The sequence below is a fragment of the Danio aesculapii genome, chromosome 3 (assembly GCF_903798145.1).
Source record: "Danio aesculapii chromosome 3, fDanAes4.1, whole genome shotgun sequence".
In the NCBI taxonomy this organism is placed as follows: domain Eukaryota; kingdom Metazoa; phylum Chordata; class Actinopteri; order Cypriniformes; family Danionidae; genus Danio; species Danio aesculapii.
This window is the reverse complement of record NC_079437.1, coordinates 3,704,050-3,723,762: the sequence shown is the minus strand read 5'-3', so window position 1 is coordinate 3,723,762 and position 19,713 is coordinate 3,704,050. Positions and strand designations below refer to the sequence as shown.

General features: G+C 39.3%; 1 protein-coding gene across 1 annotated transcript in view; it reads left to right on the top strand.

The window, feature by feature from the left end:
• The first annotated feature begins 3,239 nt into the window (after window positions 1–3,239).
• LOC130216711 (sphingosine kinase 2) overlaps window positions 3,240–19,713 on the top strand; it is a 48,186-nt gene continuing 31,712 nt past the window's right edge. The window contains exon 1 of the mRNA XM_056448592.1: window positions 3,240–3,610. Coding sequence (XP_056304567.1) covers window positions 3,240–3,610 — 371 coding nt within the window. The remainder of the gene's footprint in view (window positions 3,611–19,713) is intronic.

Below are 19,713 nucleotides of genomic sequence, written 5' to 3'. Positions count from 1 at the left end.
ACTAATCATAATACATAATTACAGTCATTATAACTGAATTAACAATAAAAAGCTGCAGCTTCACAAAACATATTTCCAGATTACAAAATAGGTTTAATACATGTTATTATTAACAAATATTGGTGATCTGAACACAATTTGGCATTAAAATCTTTTGAAAAATTAAAAACAAAATTAACCAGAACAATATTTTTCACTCATGCAGGATATTTTTGGCGATAAATATACTTCTGCAATTTAAGACTGCGTTTGTGGCCAGGAGTCATTTCCAACATGAAGACAAACCAAAAGTTCTGGGGAGAAATGATTCATTTCCTGGACCTTAATGTTGTGTTTTTAAGGTTGTGTAACTTTTTCTTTTACTATGGTAGTATTGTGATTTTACTATTTTTATTTATTTATTTATTTATTTATTTTAACATGTGCATATTATTTTTGTTGTTTATGAATATTTAGAATTTGATTTCAGGTTTTTAATGAATTAGAAGATTTTATTATTTATATACTCATCGGCCACTTTATTAGGTACACCTTACTAATGTCAGGTTGGACTCCCTTTTGCCTTCAGAACTGACTTAATCCTTCGTGGCATAGATTCATCAAGGTACTGGAAATATTCCTCAGAGATTTCGCTCCATATTGACATGATATTGGATTGAGGACTGGTGACTGTGCAGGCCATTTGAGTACAGTGAACTCATTGTCATGTTCAAGTAACCAGTTTGAGATGATTCGGGCTTTATGACATTGTGCGGTATCCTGCTGGAAGTAGCCATCAGAAAATGAGTACACTGTGGTCATAAAGGGATGAACATGGCCAACAACAATACTCAGGTAGGCTGTGGTGTTGACACGATGCTCAATTGGTACTACTGGGCCCAAAATGTGCCAAGAAAATCTCCCCCACACCATTACACCACCACCAGCCTGACCCGTTGATAGAAGGCAGGATGGATCCATGCTTTCATGTTGTTGACGTCAAATTCTGACCCGAATGTGGCAGCAGAAATGGAGACTCATCAGACCAGGCAACGTTTCTCCAATCTTCTATTGTCCAGTTTTGGTGAGTCTGTGTGAATTGTAGCCTCAGTTTCCTGTTCTTAGCTGACAGGAGTGGCACCCGGTGTGGTCTTCTGCTGCTGTAGCCCATCCGCCTCAAGGTTGGACGTGTTGTGTGATCAGAGATGCTCTTCTGCAGACCTCGGTTGTAACGAGTGGTTATTTGAGTTACTGTTGCCTTTCTATCAGCTGGAACCAGTCTGGCCATTCTCCTCTGACCTCTGGCATCAACAAGGCATTTGCGCCCACAGAACTGCCGCTCACTGGATATTTCCTCTTTTTCAGACCATTCTCTGTAAACCCTAGAGATGGTTGTGCGTGAAAATCCCAGTACATCAGGAGTTTCTGAAATACTCAGACCAGCCCGTCTGGCACCAACAACCATGCCATGTTCAAAGTCGCTTAAATCACCTTTCTTCTCCATTCTGATGCTCGGTTTGAACAGCAGCAGATCGTCTTGACCATGTCTACATGCCTAAATGCATTGAGTTGCTGCCATGTGATAGGCTGATTAGAAATTTGCGTTAAAAAGCAGTTGGACAGGTGTACCTAATAAAGTGGCCGGTGAGTGTATATATTCATTCATTCATTCATTTTTCTTTTGGCTTAGTCCTTTTATATCAGGGGTCGCCACAGCAGAATGAACCGCCAACTTATCCAGCATATGTTTTATATTATATATATATATATAGTTTTTTGTTTGATCAACCCTAAGTACGAAATGAAAAAATATATATTGGCACAGTAGGTAGTGCTGTCGCCTCACAGCAAGAAGATCGCTGGTTCGAGCCTCGGCTGGGTCAGTTGGCATTTCTGTGTGGAGTTTGCATGTTCTCCCCATGTTGGCGTGGGTTTCCTCCAGGTGCTCCGGTTTCCCCCACAGTCCAAACACATATGGTACAGGTGAATTGGGAAGGCTAATTGTCTGTAGTGTATGAGTGTGAATGAGTGTGTATGGCTGTTTCCCAGAAATGGGTTTTAGATGGAAGGGCATCCGTTGCGTAAAACATATGTTGAATAAGTTAGCGGTTCATTGTGCTGTGGCGACCCCTGATTAACAAAGGGACTAAACTGAAAAGAAAATGAATGAATGGATGAAGTGTAATGAAGACGTATGTCTATTTTAGATAATAAGATATTGGCCATATAGCCTGTCGTTGTTTATATTTCAAACTGTTTTAGGTTTTAATTTGAGCCCTTTTAAATAACATTTAGGTACCTTTTACAATTTAATTGTGTGTTTTATATATATATTTGTGGGTAAACTTGGGTTTGCCTAGGGACCCCGAGTTATGGGCCCCCCAATAAATATCTATAAATTTCTATAAATTATATGCCGGGCATCACGGTGGCTCAGTGGTTAGCACTGTCGCCTCACAGCAAAAAGGTCGCTGGTTTGAGTCCCGGCTGGGCCAGTTGGCGTTTCTGTGTGGAGTTTGCATGTTCTCCCCGTGTTGGTGTGGGTTTCCTCCGGGTGCTCAGGTTTCCCCCACAGACCAAACACATATTTAATAGGGGAATTGAAGAAGCTAAATTGGCCGGAGTGTGTAAGTGTGTGAATGAGTGTGCATGGGTGTTTCCCAGTACTGGGTTGCAGCTGGAAAAACATATGCTGTGTTAAACATATGCTGGAATAGTTGGCGGTTCATTCCGCTGTGGCGACCCCTGATGAATAAAGGGACTAAGATGAAGGAAAATGAATGAATGAGTTTACTTCATGTTTACTCACTGCGCATTAAACAAGCACAACTGTGGATGTTTATAATGCATTAGTAAATGTTGAACTTAGAATGCTTTACAAGATTATTCATATTTAATTAACGCTGTAAATAACATTAAATAAACACCAATATTTTAACGTATAACTATTACATCCTGAATATATTATTTTACTTCAGAAAACAAGATGAGAGTGTTCTGAAGAAAAAAACACAGCAAAAAAATAAATGAAACGCATAAACAAACACACACAGGGTGCAAATTAGGACTGTTGGGCTTCATTTCGGGAGTGTCCGATCGCAAGATGCTCTTTTGTCTCCGTGATTTTAATGTCATGCCGCTCTCCTGTCACTAGGGAGGGATCTGTCAACTCTCTCTCTCTCTCTCTCTCTCTCTCTCTCTCTTACTCACACACACACACACTCGCTCGCGCACTCACTGCAGCACCGTCCCGCCGCGGGATGGAGGAACCGCGCATGCACGGGATATTTACGGACGCGGACACCGGGCGGCTCACATACGCGCTGAGTCTGTCGGACAACCGCCTCACGGTGCAGAGGGTCCCGTCCCCGCCGTCCCAAACACCGGCACCGGAGCACCTGGACCTGCGCGACTGCTTGGGAAGCCGCGCGCACCGGGGCGAGCGCGAGGACCGGGACGCGTATTATCTGTGCGTTTATTTCTATCCGTACCGGCGCCGATGGATGGCTTGGGGTCCGGTCCGACAAAGGGACGAGCGGCGATTTCGGCTTGTGCTCAATTCGGATGATAATAATGATGATGAAGAGGAGGAGGAGGATGAAGAAGACGCGAAGCTGCGCGAGGCGGAACGGTGGGCGCGCGCCATCAGAAACCGCCCGGGAAACACGCGCGGTAAGAAACTAACTTATTCAAAAGCTGAGTGTAAACTGGACTGAGAGGCTTTTCGTGTAGTGTTGAATAAAAGTTATAACAATATAGCAATATAGACATGGACGTCTTACTTAAAACAAGACTAAATTTGGGCTGTCAGTGAATATCTAATAGACGTCTAATCTACATCTAAACATAGATGTCTTGGCTAATAAAAGGCTAAATTTGTGCTGTCAATGAATATCTAATAGACATCTCAAAATAGTCCATTACACAGGAATAAACGGCAACACGTATAAAGTCTGTCTAATCTGTATTTGATGACTAGTTTTGACCTTTTCTTAGATGTCTATTAGATTTTTCACAGACTGCCCAAATTTAGCCATTTTTATCCAAGATCTCTGTGTTTAGATGTCTATTAGACATCTATTATATGTTCACTGGCAGCCCAAATTTAGCCTTTTTTAAACAAGACATCCTTAAGATGTCTATTAGACGTTCTTTAGATTTTCACTGACAGCCCAAATTTACAATCTTTTAGCCAAGACATCTATGTTTAGATGTCTATTTGATTTTTTTACTGACAGCCCAAATTTAGCTATTTTTTATCCAAGACGTCTGTGTTTAGATGTCTATTAGACATCTATTATATGTTCACTGCCAGCCCAAATTTAGCCTTTTTTTAGCCAAGGTGTCTATTAGACATCTATAAGACTTCATTCAAAAACAAATAATGCTTGCTGGGTCATAAACTAATATGTGCTTTTCCGCAACATTTATCTTGAAAATACCACAATAAAAATTCAGTCACATCTGTGTATTTGATGACTAGTCTAGATTTGGGCTGTTCTTGGACGTCTATTAGATGGCAGCCCAAATTTAGCCTTGTTTTAAACAAGACGCCATGTTTAGATGTCTATAAGACATATATTAGATTTATCACTGACAGCCCAAATTTAGACTTTAACCAAGATGTCCATGTTTAGATGTCTATAAGACATATATTAGATTTATCACTGACAGCCCAAATTTAGACTTTAACCAAGATGTCCATGTTTAGATGTGTATTAGACATTTATTAGATTTATCACTGACAGCCCAAATTTAGACTTTAACCAAGATGTCCATGTTTAGATGTGTATTAGACATTTATTAGATTTATCACTGACAGCCCAAATTTAGACTTTAACCAAGATGTCCATGTTTAGATGTCTATAAGACATATATTAGATTTATCACTGACAGCCCAAATTTAGACTTTAACCAAGATGTCCATGTTTAGATGTCTATAAGACATATATTAGATTTATCACTGACAGCCCAAATTTAGACTTTAACCAAGATGTCCATGTTTACATGTCTATAAGACATATATTAGATTTATCACTGACAGCCCAAATTTAGACTTTAACCAAGATGTCCATGTTTAGATGTGTATTAGACGTTTATTAGATTTTTCACTGACAGCCCAAATTTAGACTTTAACCAAGATGTCCATGTTTACATGTCTATAAGACATATATTAGATTTATCACTGACAGCCCAAATTTAGACTTTAACCAAGATGTCCATGTTTAGATGTGTATTAGACGTTTATTAGATTTTTCACTGACTGCCCAAATTTAGACTTTAACCAAGATGTCCATGTTTACATGTCTATAAGACATATATTAGATTTATCACTGACAGCCCAAATTTAGACTTTAACCAAGATGTCCATGTTTAGATGTGTATTAGACGTTTATTAGATTTTTCACTGACAGCCCAAATTTAGACTTTAACCAAGATGTCCATGTTTACATGTCTATAAGACATATATTAGATTTATCACTGACAGCCCAAATTTAGACTTTAACCAAGATGTCCATGTTTAGATGTGTATTAGACGTTTATTAGATTTTTCACTGACTGCCCAAATTTAGACTTTAACCAAGATGTCCATGTTTAGATCTCTATAAGACATATATTAGATTTATCACTGACAGCCCAAATTTAGACTTTAACCAAGATGTCCATGTTTAGATGTATATTAGACGTTTATTAGATTTTTCACTGACCGCCCAAATTTAGTCTTTTTTCAGCAAGACGTCTGTGTTTAGATGTCAATTATGTTCACTGACAGCCCAAATTTAGACTTTTTTTTAAAACAAGACATCTATTAGACGTCTATTAGACGTCTTTCAGATTTTCACAGACAGTCCAAATTTAGATTTATTTATTTTTGCCAAGATGTCTATATTTAGATATGTATTAAACATCTTTGAAATTTTCACTGACAGCCCGAATTAAAACTTTTTTTTGCCAAGATGTCCATTAGACATCTATCAGACTTCATTTAAAAACAAATAATGCTTGCTGGGTCAACTAGCCGCATTTGTGTATTTGATGTCTAGTTCCTGGGCTGTTCCTGGATGTCTATTAGATGTTTTTTAGATGACAGACTAAATTTAGACTTTTTTTTAACCAAGACGTCTATGTTCAGACATCTGTTAGATGCAAAATTGCTTGGTGGAAGGCCTATTTTATAAAGTATTCACAGTATTAACAATAACTAAGACTTTTAGCAGAGTAAACTACTAAATAGCTCATACTTGATCTAAAGATCGTACTTTATAAGTGCTAATAAACAGTCAAAATCTTAATAATAATCAGACAATAAGCCAGTATAGTTAATGGTGTGAATCGTTACTTAAACTACAGTGTAACCTATCATGTAGTGACTTATAGCCTAGTAAATACTATAGTGTTACTATAGTAAAGTACTTGATCTATCTTAATATTTTATACTAAAAAGTACAAAAATATATTGAAAGGGTGACACCCTTGGGTTAATTCTGGGTCAATATTTGACAAAACACACCATATTTGACCAAACATTGGTTTAATACAACTCAGTATTTTTCTTATTTTAATAATATACTGTTTATTAAATCATTGCAATAGTTAAAAGATCATTTTCTGACTTTGTGCTGTCCTCTATGTCCCAGCAGGCTTGGCAATACATCACATTTGTATATACAACATCGTACAAAAATGTGAACACGGTATTTTTACCTCTAGCAGGCTTGTTCCTGCAGGGTTTCACCTGTTTAACGTGTTAGGATGAGGTGTGACTGTGTGCCGGGAGGAAAGTACAGCTGGATTACACTGAACTAGTTTAACCTGCTGAGCGACGGTTAGTGATATATCCTGCAGTTTAGCTTGAAGATCAGCTTTCAAATGCAGATCGGGGATCATTAGGAACAGTTGAAGTCAGAATTATCAGCTCTCCTGTGTATTTCTTCTCCAATTTCTGTTCAACAGAAGATTTGTTCAACACATTTCTATTCATAATAGTTTTAATAACTCATTTCTTTTATCTTTGCCATGATGACAATAAATAATATTTGACTAGATATATGTTTCAAGATACTAGTATTCAGCTTAAAGTGACATTTAAAAGCTTAACTAGGTTAATTAGGGTAATTAGGCAAGTCATTGTAGACCAGTGGTTCTTAACTGGTTTGGCCACGGGACCCACATTTTTACATGGCCATCAAGCCACGACCCAAATTTTTAGGAACTATAGTTTTAGGAATTATAATTCATTTGTATTTATTTGTTAACATACACAAGTAGTGACAGATAAATCACAAGGAAATCACCAAGACTTACAAATAAACAATATTTTGTTGCTGTTATTTAACAAAATGCATGCACTTTTGTTATGCCCTCAGCTCTTGGAGTCGTCTTTGAAAATAGTCCACAGGTTTGTCCTTGCAATCGGGGTGTTTGGTTTCTAAATGTCGTTTTAATTTAGAAGGTTTCAAGCTCTTTTGTGAGAGCACTACATATGACACACTGAGGTTTTAAGCCTTTTTTTGTATATATATATATATATATATATATATCATATTGGGGGTCGTACTTGCGCTTCGACATATTTGTTGCTATAATTAAATGAAATTTCACATGTCAGGGACCGTTGTCACGTGTGCATTTCAAAATAAAAGTCTGGTAAAAGCAAAATAAGTAAAAAATTTAACTTTTGTTGTTGTTTTTTTTTGACCACACACTCCGCGACCCACTGAAAATGTTCCCGCGACCCACTTTTGGTTGAGAAACACTGCTGTAGACAATTGAAAACAAATATGGCTTAAAGGGGGTTAATAAAACTGACCTTAAAATGATTTAAAATGTTAAAACTGCTTTTATTCTAGCCGAAATAAAACCAATCAGACTTTCTCCAGAAGAAAAAAATTTATAGGAAATACTGTGAAAATTTCCTGAATCTGTTAAACATCATTGGGGAAATATTTCTAATTCTGACTTCAACTGTATGTCGGCTAAATGAATGTTTTAATCCTCTAGCTAGTGAGCTTGTGGCGTATGAATATCTGTGTGAGAAGATGTGAAGAGATGCTGAGAGGACACAATATGCGCCACATATGGGACGTGTCCAACACCATCTGTTTGCCCTCATGTGGGTTTAACCCTGTGAAGTCTGCCAAACCCAAATTAAACAGTTTACATAACCTTAGGTGCACTAAGTGAATTCTGCCAAACAATATATTAAAACGGATGGACAATCTCATTTGCAATATACCGTTAAGTCTTCCTGTGATAACAACAATACACCCAGTTGTGTAAAATGAATACATTTACACAGCGATACAGCTTTTGCGTGTGCGTTTGAGTTAGTTTACAGAGATTTACTGACAGACTTTCACTCTAAAGTCTCTTCATAACATCATGCCAGTGTTTGAAATCACTCTTAGTGTTTATTATTCTACAAAATGAGGACGAAATCAGACTATTTTATAGTATACTATACAAAAACAACTATTCATTCATTTTCCTTCAGCCTGGTCCATTATTTGTCAGGGTTTGCCACAGCGGAATGAACCACCAACTATTCCAGCATATGTTTTACACAGCGAATGCCCTTCAAGCTGCAACCCAGTACTGGGAAACACCCATACACACTCATACACTACGGTCAATTTAGCATATTCAATTCACCGATAGCGCATGTGTTTGGACTGTGGGGGAATCCTGAGCACCCGGAGGAAACCCACGCCAACACGGGGAGAACATGCAAACTGGCCTAGCCGGGACTCGAACCAGCGACCTTCTGTTAGGATACATGTCTCAGAGTGAATACATATGAATTGTCATTAATATTGTCACCACAGAAAAAAAAAAAAGAAAATAATTTGATGTAGTTTTAAGACCACTAGAGATAATAGTCACGTCCCCTTTAATGCTGACTGGCTGAAGTGTTTAGGGACACTGTCTGACACAAAGGCATTGTTCAAGTATTGATTAATGCACCTTTTAAAAGTCTGATGTATGGTCTGATACAGAAGGAAAGTGCTCTGTATGTTGCTCTGTAACAAGGGAGTCTGGGTAAAACAGAGTTGAGAGTCCAAACACAGTTTATTTACAGCTTGGTCAGGCAGGCAATGGTCAACAGGAACAAACTGTTTCATGAGAGTAATCCAAAAGCGTAGTCAAGGTCAAACAGAATGAACAAAGAACAAAACAAGGGTCAGGAAACACGGCGAGACTGGACTAGGAAACGCTTTGTGAAGAAATAAAGACTCAGCACTGTGTGTGTGAATGTGAGGTGTATTTACAGTCCTGGTAATCAGTCTATGATGAGCTTCCAGCTTTGTGTGTGCAATCAGTGAGAGAACTGGAACTGGTGTGTGTAAACAGGTAAGATGGGATTAGTAGTTCTTTTGGTGGCAGATTTGTAGTTCTCCTGCGATCTGTACGGACTAGATCGCTGATGATTGTAACATGCTCTGATTTCATTGAGAAACCTGTATACGCGTAAACGTTTGATTAAATTGTTATTAGAAAAACCTTTATAACTGCTCTGTAGTTTCATTACATTGAACACAATGATGACTTTTAGATGTGTTTGAGGCTTGGAAAGCTGATTCCTTGTCTGCGGAACAGTGAAAGTAATGGTGCTGGAAATAAAACTTCCTCAAATCATGGGAGGGCATTACAGAAAGTTCCTAACTGTATAATATACAACATAGGCTCATTCTGAAAATGTAGCCCTATAGACATTTCTGGAGATCGCAAATTATGTAGCCAGAAGTACGTATGGCTGTATTTTGTCTTTAAAATGAACGCTACGAGGCGGTATGACAGCGTTCCTTTTTGCGCTACCAGCTGACCGTTACCAGTTTGTCCAGTGGCTTGCCACGTACATCAGCGGACTTAAGGTGCAGAGAGGAGTTGACCACGACGACAGGGTTCGAGACCGATGAAGAACATTTCCAGAAAGCAGGAAGATCAAAAGACAAAAGATAAAATAAACAAGTAAATAACAGGGTGAGAGTGTGGTAAAATCTGAAAATGTGGTAAAAACCAGGTAAGGGCTTTTATTTTTCTGAAAACTGTTGGCAGGGTTGAGGGGAAGGCGGTGGGCAGTTCAGTCGTTTTTTTTTTTGAAAACACTATTGGTTGGGTTTAGGGAAGGAGGAGGGTGGGTCAGTCAGTTAGTCGACAGCGGCCTTTGGTGATTTACGTACAGCAGACACAAATGGCACTCGTGAGAGAAATCTGAGATCTGAAAAAGCGCACACAGCGCCCTCTGGTGGATTTGCGAAAACAAAAACTGCAAAAAAAAAAAAGCTCCTGAGGCATATCTGGCGATCTCCGGAAATGTAAATAGGGGTACGTTTTCAGAATGAGAATCTGTTTGGTCAGCATTTCAGTGCGGACGAAAGCGGTTACAGAACAGCATTTCCTATTGTAAGTGAGTTATTTTAAATAAGTTGAAGGTGGATGTTTGTATTATTAAAAGGCCTTTTAATTGGTAAGAGTTATTAAATCAATCAGATGATGGAAGACATGCAGTGGATTATATTTCACCACTGCGTTCGCGCTCTCCCCTGAGCACAGTGGTTCAAGATAGAGTTCATGCGGTAGTTCCAGACACGACAGGGGCAGCGCTGCTCTTTTCTCGGTCAGTTTTTCAAGTCAAAGAACACGTAAAAAGAGAGCCCCCGGTGGCTTTTGTCCAGCAACCAGAGGCAATTTCACAGCCAGCCGTCTTTGGTTTCCCGTCTCAGGGATGTAAGCTGTTTGCAGCGAGGGGTTGTTTAGTCAACGCTTCCGCTTTTGTTGGTGAAGTTCTGTTCCAGAACGTTTGTGGATCCCGTAAGTTCTTCAACAATTCTTCAATGTCGTTTAAGCACTGTGCTGACAGGGTAAGAAAATGGAACAGAAAAAAATTAAATTTTCCAGTTTGATTTATCTGGATCATTTCACGAGTTCACACTTGCAATAGTTTCAGAATAAGGCGTATTTGGCGTGCTGTCCGTGGAGAGGGCTCTGAGCTCAGGGAAGACACCCAAACTTGAGTTATTCTTCTTATCAGGAAACAGAGAGGAGTTGGGATTCGAGCGAAGTATCTAGCCCGGCCCCAGAACACTCCCCCCGGGATTGTAATGCTTAAGAGGTGAGGTGACGGGGTGGTGGAGGGATGCTAAAGTCGTAAGATGCTGCAGGTAAGACAGCTTTGGTATATATAGGGGTTTGGTCAAGAGCTGATTGGATTTAGGAATAATTGTCAATGACGTATTTGATACTGAAACTTCTGCGCGTGCTGCTCCTGAAATTTGTTTATAAAACATCACTTGGAGACTTTAGAAATGGATTAAATTTGACACGGCATGTTTTTTATTGTTACTCAGGATTTTTGAATACAAGTATGCATTTCTATTATTAACCGAATCAGCAAATGCACCTGCTGGACCAGAAAACAGAAGAAAAGAGCATGATGCCATTGAGTTTCCATTGTACTAAAATTTCCTGCTGTTTTTATAGGAAAATATCAGTTTTCTGCACAATGACAAAATGTTCTGGCATCATTTAGGCAATAGATATTGTAATTATGTCATGCATAATTTAGCCGCTGAAATCTTTGAATATCTAAAAATAGGACAGACTCTTCCTGTGAGTTTTGTCAGATCCTGCTCAGTACAGCGTCTCCGTTTCTGCTGTAAAAAGCTGAACACACACACACACGCGCGCGCTGAGAGTCAGAGATCTGAGCAGGACCACACACATCTGGAGTTCTAGAACGGAATACAGGACAGTTCTAAATGATGAGGTCACTGCACTGATGATTCTAGGTTGTCGTTTTTTCCTGGACACTGAAGGGTAAAGTCTAGATCAGATACGCGGCTGGCCGGAAGTGCGATATGCACATCAATATAGCAGTATTTTTATGACACTGTATAACAAAAGTTAATACAGTTTATTAAACAATAATTTACTGCATTTTACAGTACAGTGACGGTTGGGTTTAGGGTTGGGGTGGGGGTAGAAATTTAATAATTAATATAAAATAATTTTTGTTAACTATATATGGTTGCGGCCGGAAGTTATGTAGAAGCAGTGGGTGGAGCTAAACAGGCAGTGATGTTGAAGTATAACAGTTCAACAGTTCTAGTGGGCGGAGCTAAACATGCATTATTAAAGTAGTGGGTGGAGATAAACAGGCAGAGACGTTGAAGTAGTGGACGGAGCTAAACAGGCAGTAATGTTGAAGTAGTGGGCGAAGCTAAACAGGCAGTGATGTTGAAGTAGTGGGCGAAGCTAAACAGGCAGTGATGTTGAAGTACAACAGTTCAACAGTTCTAGTGGGCGGAGCTAAACATGCATTGTTGAAGTAGTGGGTGGAGATAAACAGGCAGAGACGTTGAAGTAGTGGACGGAGCTAAACAGGCAGTAATGTTAAAGTAGTGGGCGAAGCTAAACAGGCAGTGATGTTGAAGTACAACAGTTCAACAGTTCTAGTGGGCGGAGCTAAACATGCATTGTTGAAGTAGTGGGTGGAGATAAACAGGCAGAGACGTCGAAGTAGTGGGCGGAGCTAAACAGGCAGTGATGTTGAAGTCGTGGGCGGAGCTAAACAGACTGATGTTTAAGTAGTGGGCGGAGCTAAACAGACAGCAATGTTGAAGAAGTGGGCGGAGCTAAACAAGCAGTGATGTTGAAGTCGTGGGCGGAGCTAAACAGACTGATGTTTAAGTAGTGACTGGAGCTAAACAAACAACAATGTAGAAGTAGTGGGCGGTGCTGAACAGACAGTGATATTGAAGTAGTGGGTGGAGCTAAACAGACAGCAATGTAGAAGTAGCGGGCGGAGCTAAACAGGCAGGGATTTTTAAGTAGTGGGCGGAGCTAAACAGAAAGTAATGTAAAAGTAGTGGGCGGAGCTAAACAGGCAGTGATTTTGAAGTGTTGGGCAGAGCTAAACAGGCAAAGAATGTAAAGTATTGGGTGGAGCTAAACAGGCAGTGATGTTGAAGTATTGGGCGGAGCTAAACAGGCAAAGAATGTAAAGTATTGGGTGGAGCTAAACAGGCAGTGATGTTGAAGTAGTGGGTGGAGCTAAACAGGCAGTGATGTTGAAGTAGTGGGTGGAGCTAAACAGACAGTGATGTTGAAGTAGTGGGTGGAGCTAAACAGGCAGTGATGTTGAAGTAGTGGGTGGAGCTAAACAGGCAGTGATGTTGAAGTAGTGGGCAGAGCTAAACAGGCAGTGATGTTGAAGTAGTGGGCAGAGCTAAACAGGCAGTGATGTTGAAGTAGTGGGTGGAGCTAAACAGACAGTGATGTTGAAGTAGTGGGTGGAGCTAAACAGGCAGTGATGTTGAAGTAGTGGGTGGAGCTAAACAGGCAGTGATGTTGAAGTAGTGGGCAGAGCTAAACAGGCAGTGATGTTGAAGTAGTGGGTGGAGCTAAACAGACAGTGATGTTGAAGTAGTGGGTGGAGCTAAACAGGCAGTGATGTTGAACTAGTGGGTGGAGCTAAACAGGCAGTGATGTTGAAGTAGTGGGTGGAGCTAAACAGGCAGTGATGTTGAAGTATTGGGCAGAGCTAAACAGGCAAAGAATGTAAAGTATTGGGTGGAGCTAAACAGGCTGTTATGTTGAAGTAGTGGGCGGAGCTAAACAGACAACGATGTTGATGTAGTGGTTGGAGCTAAACAGGCTGTAATGTAGAAATAGTGGGCGGAGCTACACAGGCAGTGATGTTGAAGTAGTGGGTGGAGCTTAACAGGCAGTGACGTTGAAGTAGTGGGTGGAGCTAAACAGGCAGTGATGTTAAAGTAGTGGGTGGAGCAAAACAGGCAGTGATGAAGTAGTGGGTGGAGCTAAACAGAGTGATGTAGAAGTGGGCGGAGCTAAACAGGCAGTAATACAGAAGTAGCAGGTGGAGCTAAACAAACAGTGATGTAGAAGTAGTGGGTGGAGCTAAACAGGCAGCACTGTAGATGCAGGCATTAATCTTCTGTGGAGGCAGAGTTTAGATACACTATAACATAATAATCTTTGTCAGAATGCATCAGTATAAACCTTTTTTTAGACTAATCAGAACACTTTAAGTTCTGTAACTGCATTATCAAAGAATTATCGCATTTTCACATTTATAGTCACTAGTCTGAATTATCTTTAGTCAAATTTTTACGATTGTCTTTTTAAACGGAGGCAGCTCATAATAATCCGTGTTTCAGTGACTGAACTGTGGTCATCCTGCACTAAAGGCTCATCACAGGTCACATGCTGTTGGTTCTCTCTTCATCTGCTGTGGGCTCAGCATGGCATCTACTACTCAGTCATACTGCATTCACATGTTTAATAGATGAGCTTGTTTCAGCACGCGTGATCCGGAGCAGACGATAATACACTATTTAACAGAATACATGCATTTTAAATGAGCCTCTGCTGTATGGCACAGAGAACAGGCGTGTGGCACAGATCTGTCACATGTGAAGAGGCAGAAAACAATGACAGTAAAGGCTGATTCACTTCTCTTACTGAAAGCCCAGACACCCCGAGACACTTTCTCAATGCTTAGAGCAGCAGATGATGGCAGTGTAAACCCGATCTGGGGCTGTTTTTTTATACAGCTTTCAGTTCATTATCTATTGTCGTCCTTGAAGCTTTTAAAAAGGTCATATTGAGTCTTATAAGAGTCAAACAATAACTTTTGCTGCTTGTTCAGTGCTTAACATACACTCACCGGCCACATTATTAGGTACACCATACTAGTACCAGGTTGGACTCCCTTTTGCCCTCAGAAGTGCCTTAATCCTTTATGGCATAGTTTCAACAAGGCACTGGAAATATTCCTCAGAGATTTTCCTCCATATTGACATGATAGCGTCACACAGTTGCTGCAGATTTGTTGGCTGCACATCCATGATGAGAATCTCCCGTTCCACCACATCCCAAAGCTGCTCGATTGGATTGAGTTATGGTGACTGTGGAGGCCATTTGAGTACAGTGAACTCATTGTCAAGAAATCTCACTGGATATTTTCTCTTTTTCAGACCATTCTCTGTAAACCCTAGAGATGGTTGTGCGTGAAAATCCTAGTAGATCAGCAGTTTCTGAAATACTCAGACCAGCCTGTCTGGCACCAACAACCATGCCACGTTCAAAGTCACTTAAATCCCCTTTCTTCCCCATTCTGATGCTCACTTTGAGCTGCAGCAGATCGTCTTGACCATGTCTACATGCTTAAATGCATTGAGTTGCTGCCATGTGAATGGCTGATTAGAAGTTTGCGTTAACAAGCAGTTGGACAAGTGTACCTAATAAAGTGGCCGGTGAGTGTATATAAGTTCACCCCTCACAAATCTCTCATTTAAGCTAATATTTTCTATAGGAAGCTTTACAGTATTATATTTGTGCATATACATTAGATTAGTCAGTACTGAAGCCAAATCTGGAGCTTATCTAACAAAGTAACTTACGATAACGGTCCAAAATTAGTAGCCCAAATTTATGTTAAGGGAAAATATTAAATAAAAAATGTAAAACGAGCAAAATTCAAGAGAAACAAAAAAAAATTATACAATTCTGCTGACATTTTGTAGTTTGTAATTCTGAATTCTTCAACTTTTTTATGTTCAATCCACTTAAATTAGTAAAAATAATTACGTTAACTTAAATGATTTGTGTTGGGACAACATGAAGGAATAGTGTGGAAGCCAGCATTTTTACAGTGTTGTTTTGTGCTTGTTTTTATTTCTTTTCCATCCTCCACCCCCTGTCTGATCTACACTGCACTCAACACTGAAATATGAGCTGCGCATCTCCAATCTGAATGGATTTTTTTCTGCAGCTTCTGTCTGTATGGAAATTTGGGTCACACTTTATTTTAAAAACAATTCCCCCTATCAAAGTGGACCTATAATGCAAAAATCACTTTTATAAGGGGTTTAATCACAGTTGTGTGGCAGCAGTGTGTGAATATAAGCAGCTTATAATAGTAAACATTGATTATTAAACATTGATCAATTAATTGTATTTTGTATAATCAGACTGGATAGAAACAGTCTGCAGAAACACTTTGATCAACATTCTCCCGCTGTACGTGTCATCAAAGGGGCAAAGCCCCACCCACTAGTGACATCATCTCTCCCTCATCAGAATAGGACGTTAGTCTTGTTTTTGAATCAGCCACTATGCTGACACACAAGCATCTGTAGCTCCGCCCTCTTCTGAAAAGAATCTCATTTGCATTTAAAGCGACAGTCGTCAAAAGGCCACAATTAGGATCAAAGCCTAAAGGGGTCAGTTTCAGAGTGATAGAAAACATTATTTGTGGGGTATTTTGAGCTGAAACTTCACAGTTTCAGAGACTTATTATACATCTTGTAAAAAGGAGCAGTAATAGGTCCCCTTTAACAAACAATTAACTAAGACTTTTAGCTCAATAAACTACCAATTAGCTGCTTATTAATAGTTAGTAAGGTAGTGGTGGGCTAGGATTAGGGATGTAGAATTAGATCATACTTTATAAGTGCTAATAAACAGTTTATATCTTAATAATAGGCAGGAAATAAGCCAGTAGTTAATACTGAAAATTGGTACTTAAACACTTACCAAAATATACAGTTGTAGTCAGAATTATTAGCCCCCCTTTGAATTTTCTGTCTTTTTAAAATATTTTTCAAATGATGTTGAACAGAGCAAGGAAATGTTCACAGTATGTCTGATAATATTTTTTCCTCTGGAGAAAGTCTTATTTGTTTTATTTCGGCCAGAATAAAAGCAGTTTTTAATTTTTTTAAAACCATTTTAAGGTCAATATTATTAGCCCCTTTAACCTCATTATTTTTTCGATAGTCTACAGAACAAACCATCGTTATACAATAACTTGCCTAATTACCCTAACCTGCCTAGTTAAGCTAATTAACATAGTTAAGCCTTTAAATGTCACTGTAAGCTGTATAGAAGTGTCTTGAAAAGTATAATATTATTTACTGTCATCATGACAAAGATAAAATAAATCAGTTATTAGAGATGATTATTAAAACTATTGATTAGAAATGTGTTTAAGAAATCAGCTCTCCGTTAAACAGAAATTGGGGGAAAAAATAAACAGGGGGGCTAATAATTCAGGGGGGGGCGAATAATTCTGACTTCAACTTTATATATTTGTATAATATAAATAATTAAAAACAAGATAAAAGTCAATATATTGCACATTGTGATTGACAAATACAATAAACACGACAACGATATTTGCTTGTGTTGTTCACTAATGTGAGTACACTCCAAAAATATCTGTTAATTTCCATATTTTGTGTGTTTTCCGTATATTTCCAGTTGTGAATGGCATTATGGGATGTTGATCTCTGCTCTGTCGACTTTTGATGTTGAAAATTCAACTCTTAAGTTTAACAAAATGACTTTTATTGACATTTTAGTGCTTTGAAATAATAATATAATGTATAATAAATAATATCTAGAGAAATGAGTCTGTAAAATAACAGAAAATGGGCTGCAGTTTACTACAAGGTGTTTGTAATAAAAAAAGTTACCTCACAAACAGGCCAGCGGGTCAAACGTCCAAAGTGAGAGAGAGAGAGAGAGGTAAAGATGGAGTTTTACAGCATTTCTCCAGATAGTGAAATAGCGGCTCATGTGGTGTGCCTTCTTCATTGTAGTAAGAGCGTTATTCACTCGCCCTCACCCCTTTCGCCATAGTATTGCGACATTGCGTATAGTAGATAAATGACGACAGTACGTAATAACCGGTTATGATCTATTACTGAACCGATATCAATAACTTTGACACCCCTAGTAACGAGTAACGATGCAGCACATGAAAAATCTACCAGAGTAAAAGGATTAAACTCATCGAAAATATGTACTGAAGTAAAAGTAGGAGAAAAAACAACACTCCAGTAGAGTACAGATACTGCCTTTTAGTACTTAAGTACAGTAGTGAAGTTACTATACATCTCAGGTCATTTTGAAAGAGAAGATTCAGTCTGAAAGCTCGGTGTCTGGTCAAATCTCACCTCTAAAACCTCGAGCTCTCAGTGTGTGTGATGATAACTGACATTCATGCAGAGCTACATTAGTGCTGGCCTCTCTCAACGCATGCTGAAGATGCAGATACTGTTGCTCAGCGTGTCTGTGTGTGTGTGTGTGTGAGAGAGAGCGAGAACATGAGGATGATCTCCACTAGTGTGGTTCTCCCAAAGGCCCACGAGTGTGTGTATTTGTTTGTGTGGGAGTGATTGAGTGCATGTTTGAATGAGAGAACGTGTGTATCAGTATGTCTGTGTGCATATATGTGTGTGTGTGGCTGCATGTGTGTGTGTGTGACGTTTCAGCTCAAAATACCACACTAATAATGTTTTCGAACTCTCTGAATTCTCTCCCTTTAGGTTTTGAGCCTAATTGCGGCATTTTTGGCGACTGTCGCTTTAAATGCAAATGAGATCGTGCTCTTTTCAGAAGAGGGCGGAGCTACAGACGCCAGTGTTTCAGCATAGTGGCTAATTCAAAAACAAGACTAACGTCCTATGCTAATGAGGGAGATATGATGTCACTAGTGGGCGGGGCTTTTCCCTTCCAGTTTCCTGCAGACTGTTTCTATCAAGTCTGATTATAAACAAATAGAATTAATTAATGTTTACCATTAGTAGCTGCTTATATTCACACACTGCTGACACACAACTGTGATTAAACCCCTTATAAAAGCGAATTTGCATAATAGGTCCCCTTTAAAACACATCACAAACACTGATTTATGCCTCAAAACGTGACATTCAGCTCGTTAATCAAATGAATAGTGGCGTAATAACTATCCGGGAGATAATTAAGCAGTCAAGTGCGTGTGTGTGTGTGGGGGGTGTTTAATGCATCATTAATCTGGATTAAATCCGTGTCTGTGAACGCTTGAAATCTTCCATATGACTGATTATATGCTATAATAATGACATGTTTAGGGATGCACGGTGGCACAGTGGTTAGCACTGTCGCCTCACAGCAAGAAGATCACTGGTTCGAGTCCTGGCTCGGTCAGTTGGCGTTTCTGTGTGGAGTTTCTGTGCATGTTCTCCCCGTGTTGGCGTGGGTTTCTGGGTGCTCCGGTTTCCCCCACAGTCCAAACACATGCGCTATAGGGGAACTGGATGAGCTAAATTAGCCATAGTGTATGTGAATGGGTGTGTATGGGTGTTTCCCAGTAGTGGGTTGCGGTTGGAAGGGCATCCACTGCGTAAAACATATGCTGGATAAGTTGGCGGTTCATTCCGCTGTGGCGACCCCGGATTAATAAAGGGACTAAACTGAGGGAAAATGAATGAATGAATATATTTGAATATTTAAATATATAATATTAATAAAATAACTTTAAGTAAAAAACACACACACACACACACACATATATATATATATATATATATATATATATATATATATATATATTATGACTGGCAATAATGCATTTAATCATTTATTATTATAAAGACAGTGAGTGTATGAGCGCTATAAACACTCGGCTTGATATAACTGTGCAGTATATTAATGACCCGCAGCTCTTATACAGTACAGTGGTGTGTGTGTGTGTGTGCGTGTGTGTGTGTGTGTGTGTGTGTGTGTGTGCGTGTGTGTGGCCGAGGGCTGGTGTGGATCTGATCAGACGGATCCTGACAGCATCACGACACACACACGGAACAAAGAGCAGGAGGTCAAAGGTCAAAGAAACACTAGAGGCTTTCAGGCACTCACTGAGGAGAATATAGATCCATACACACACAC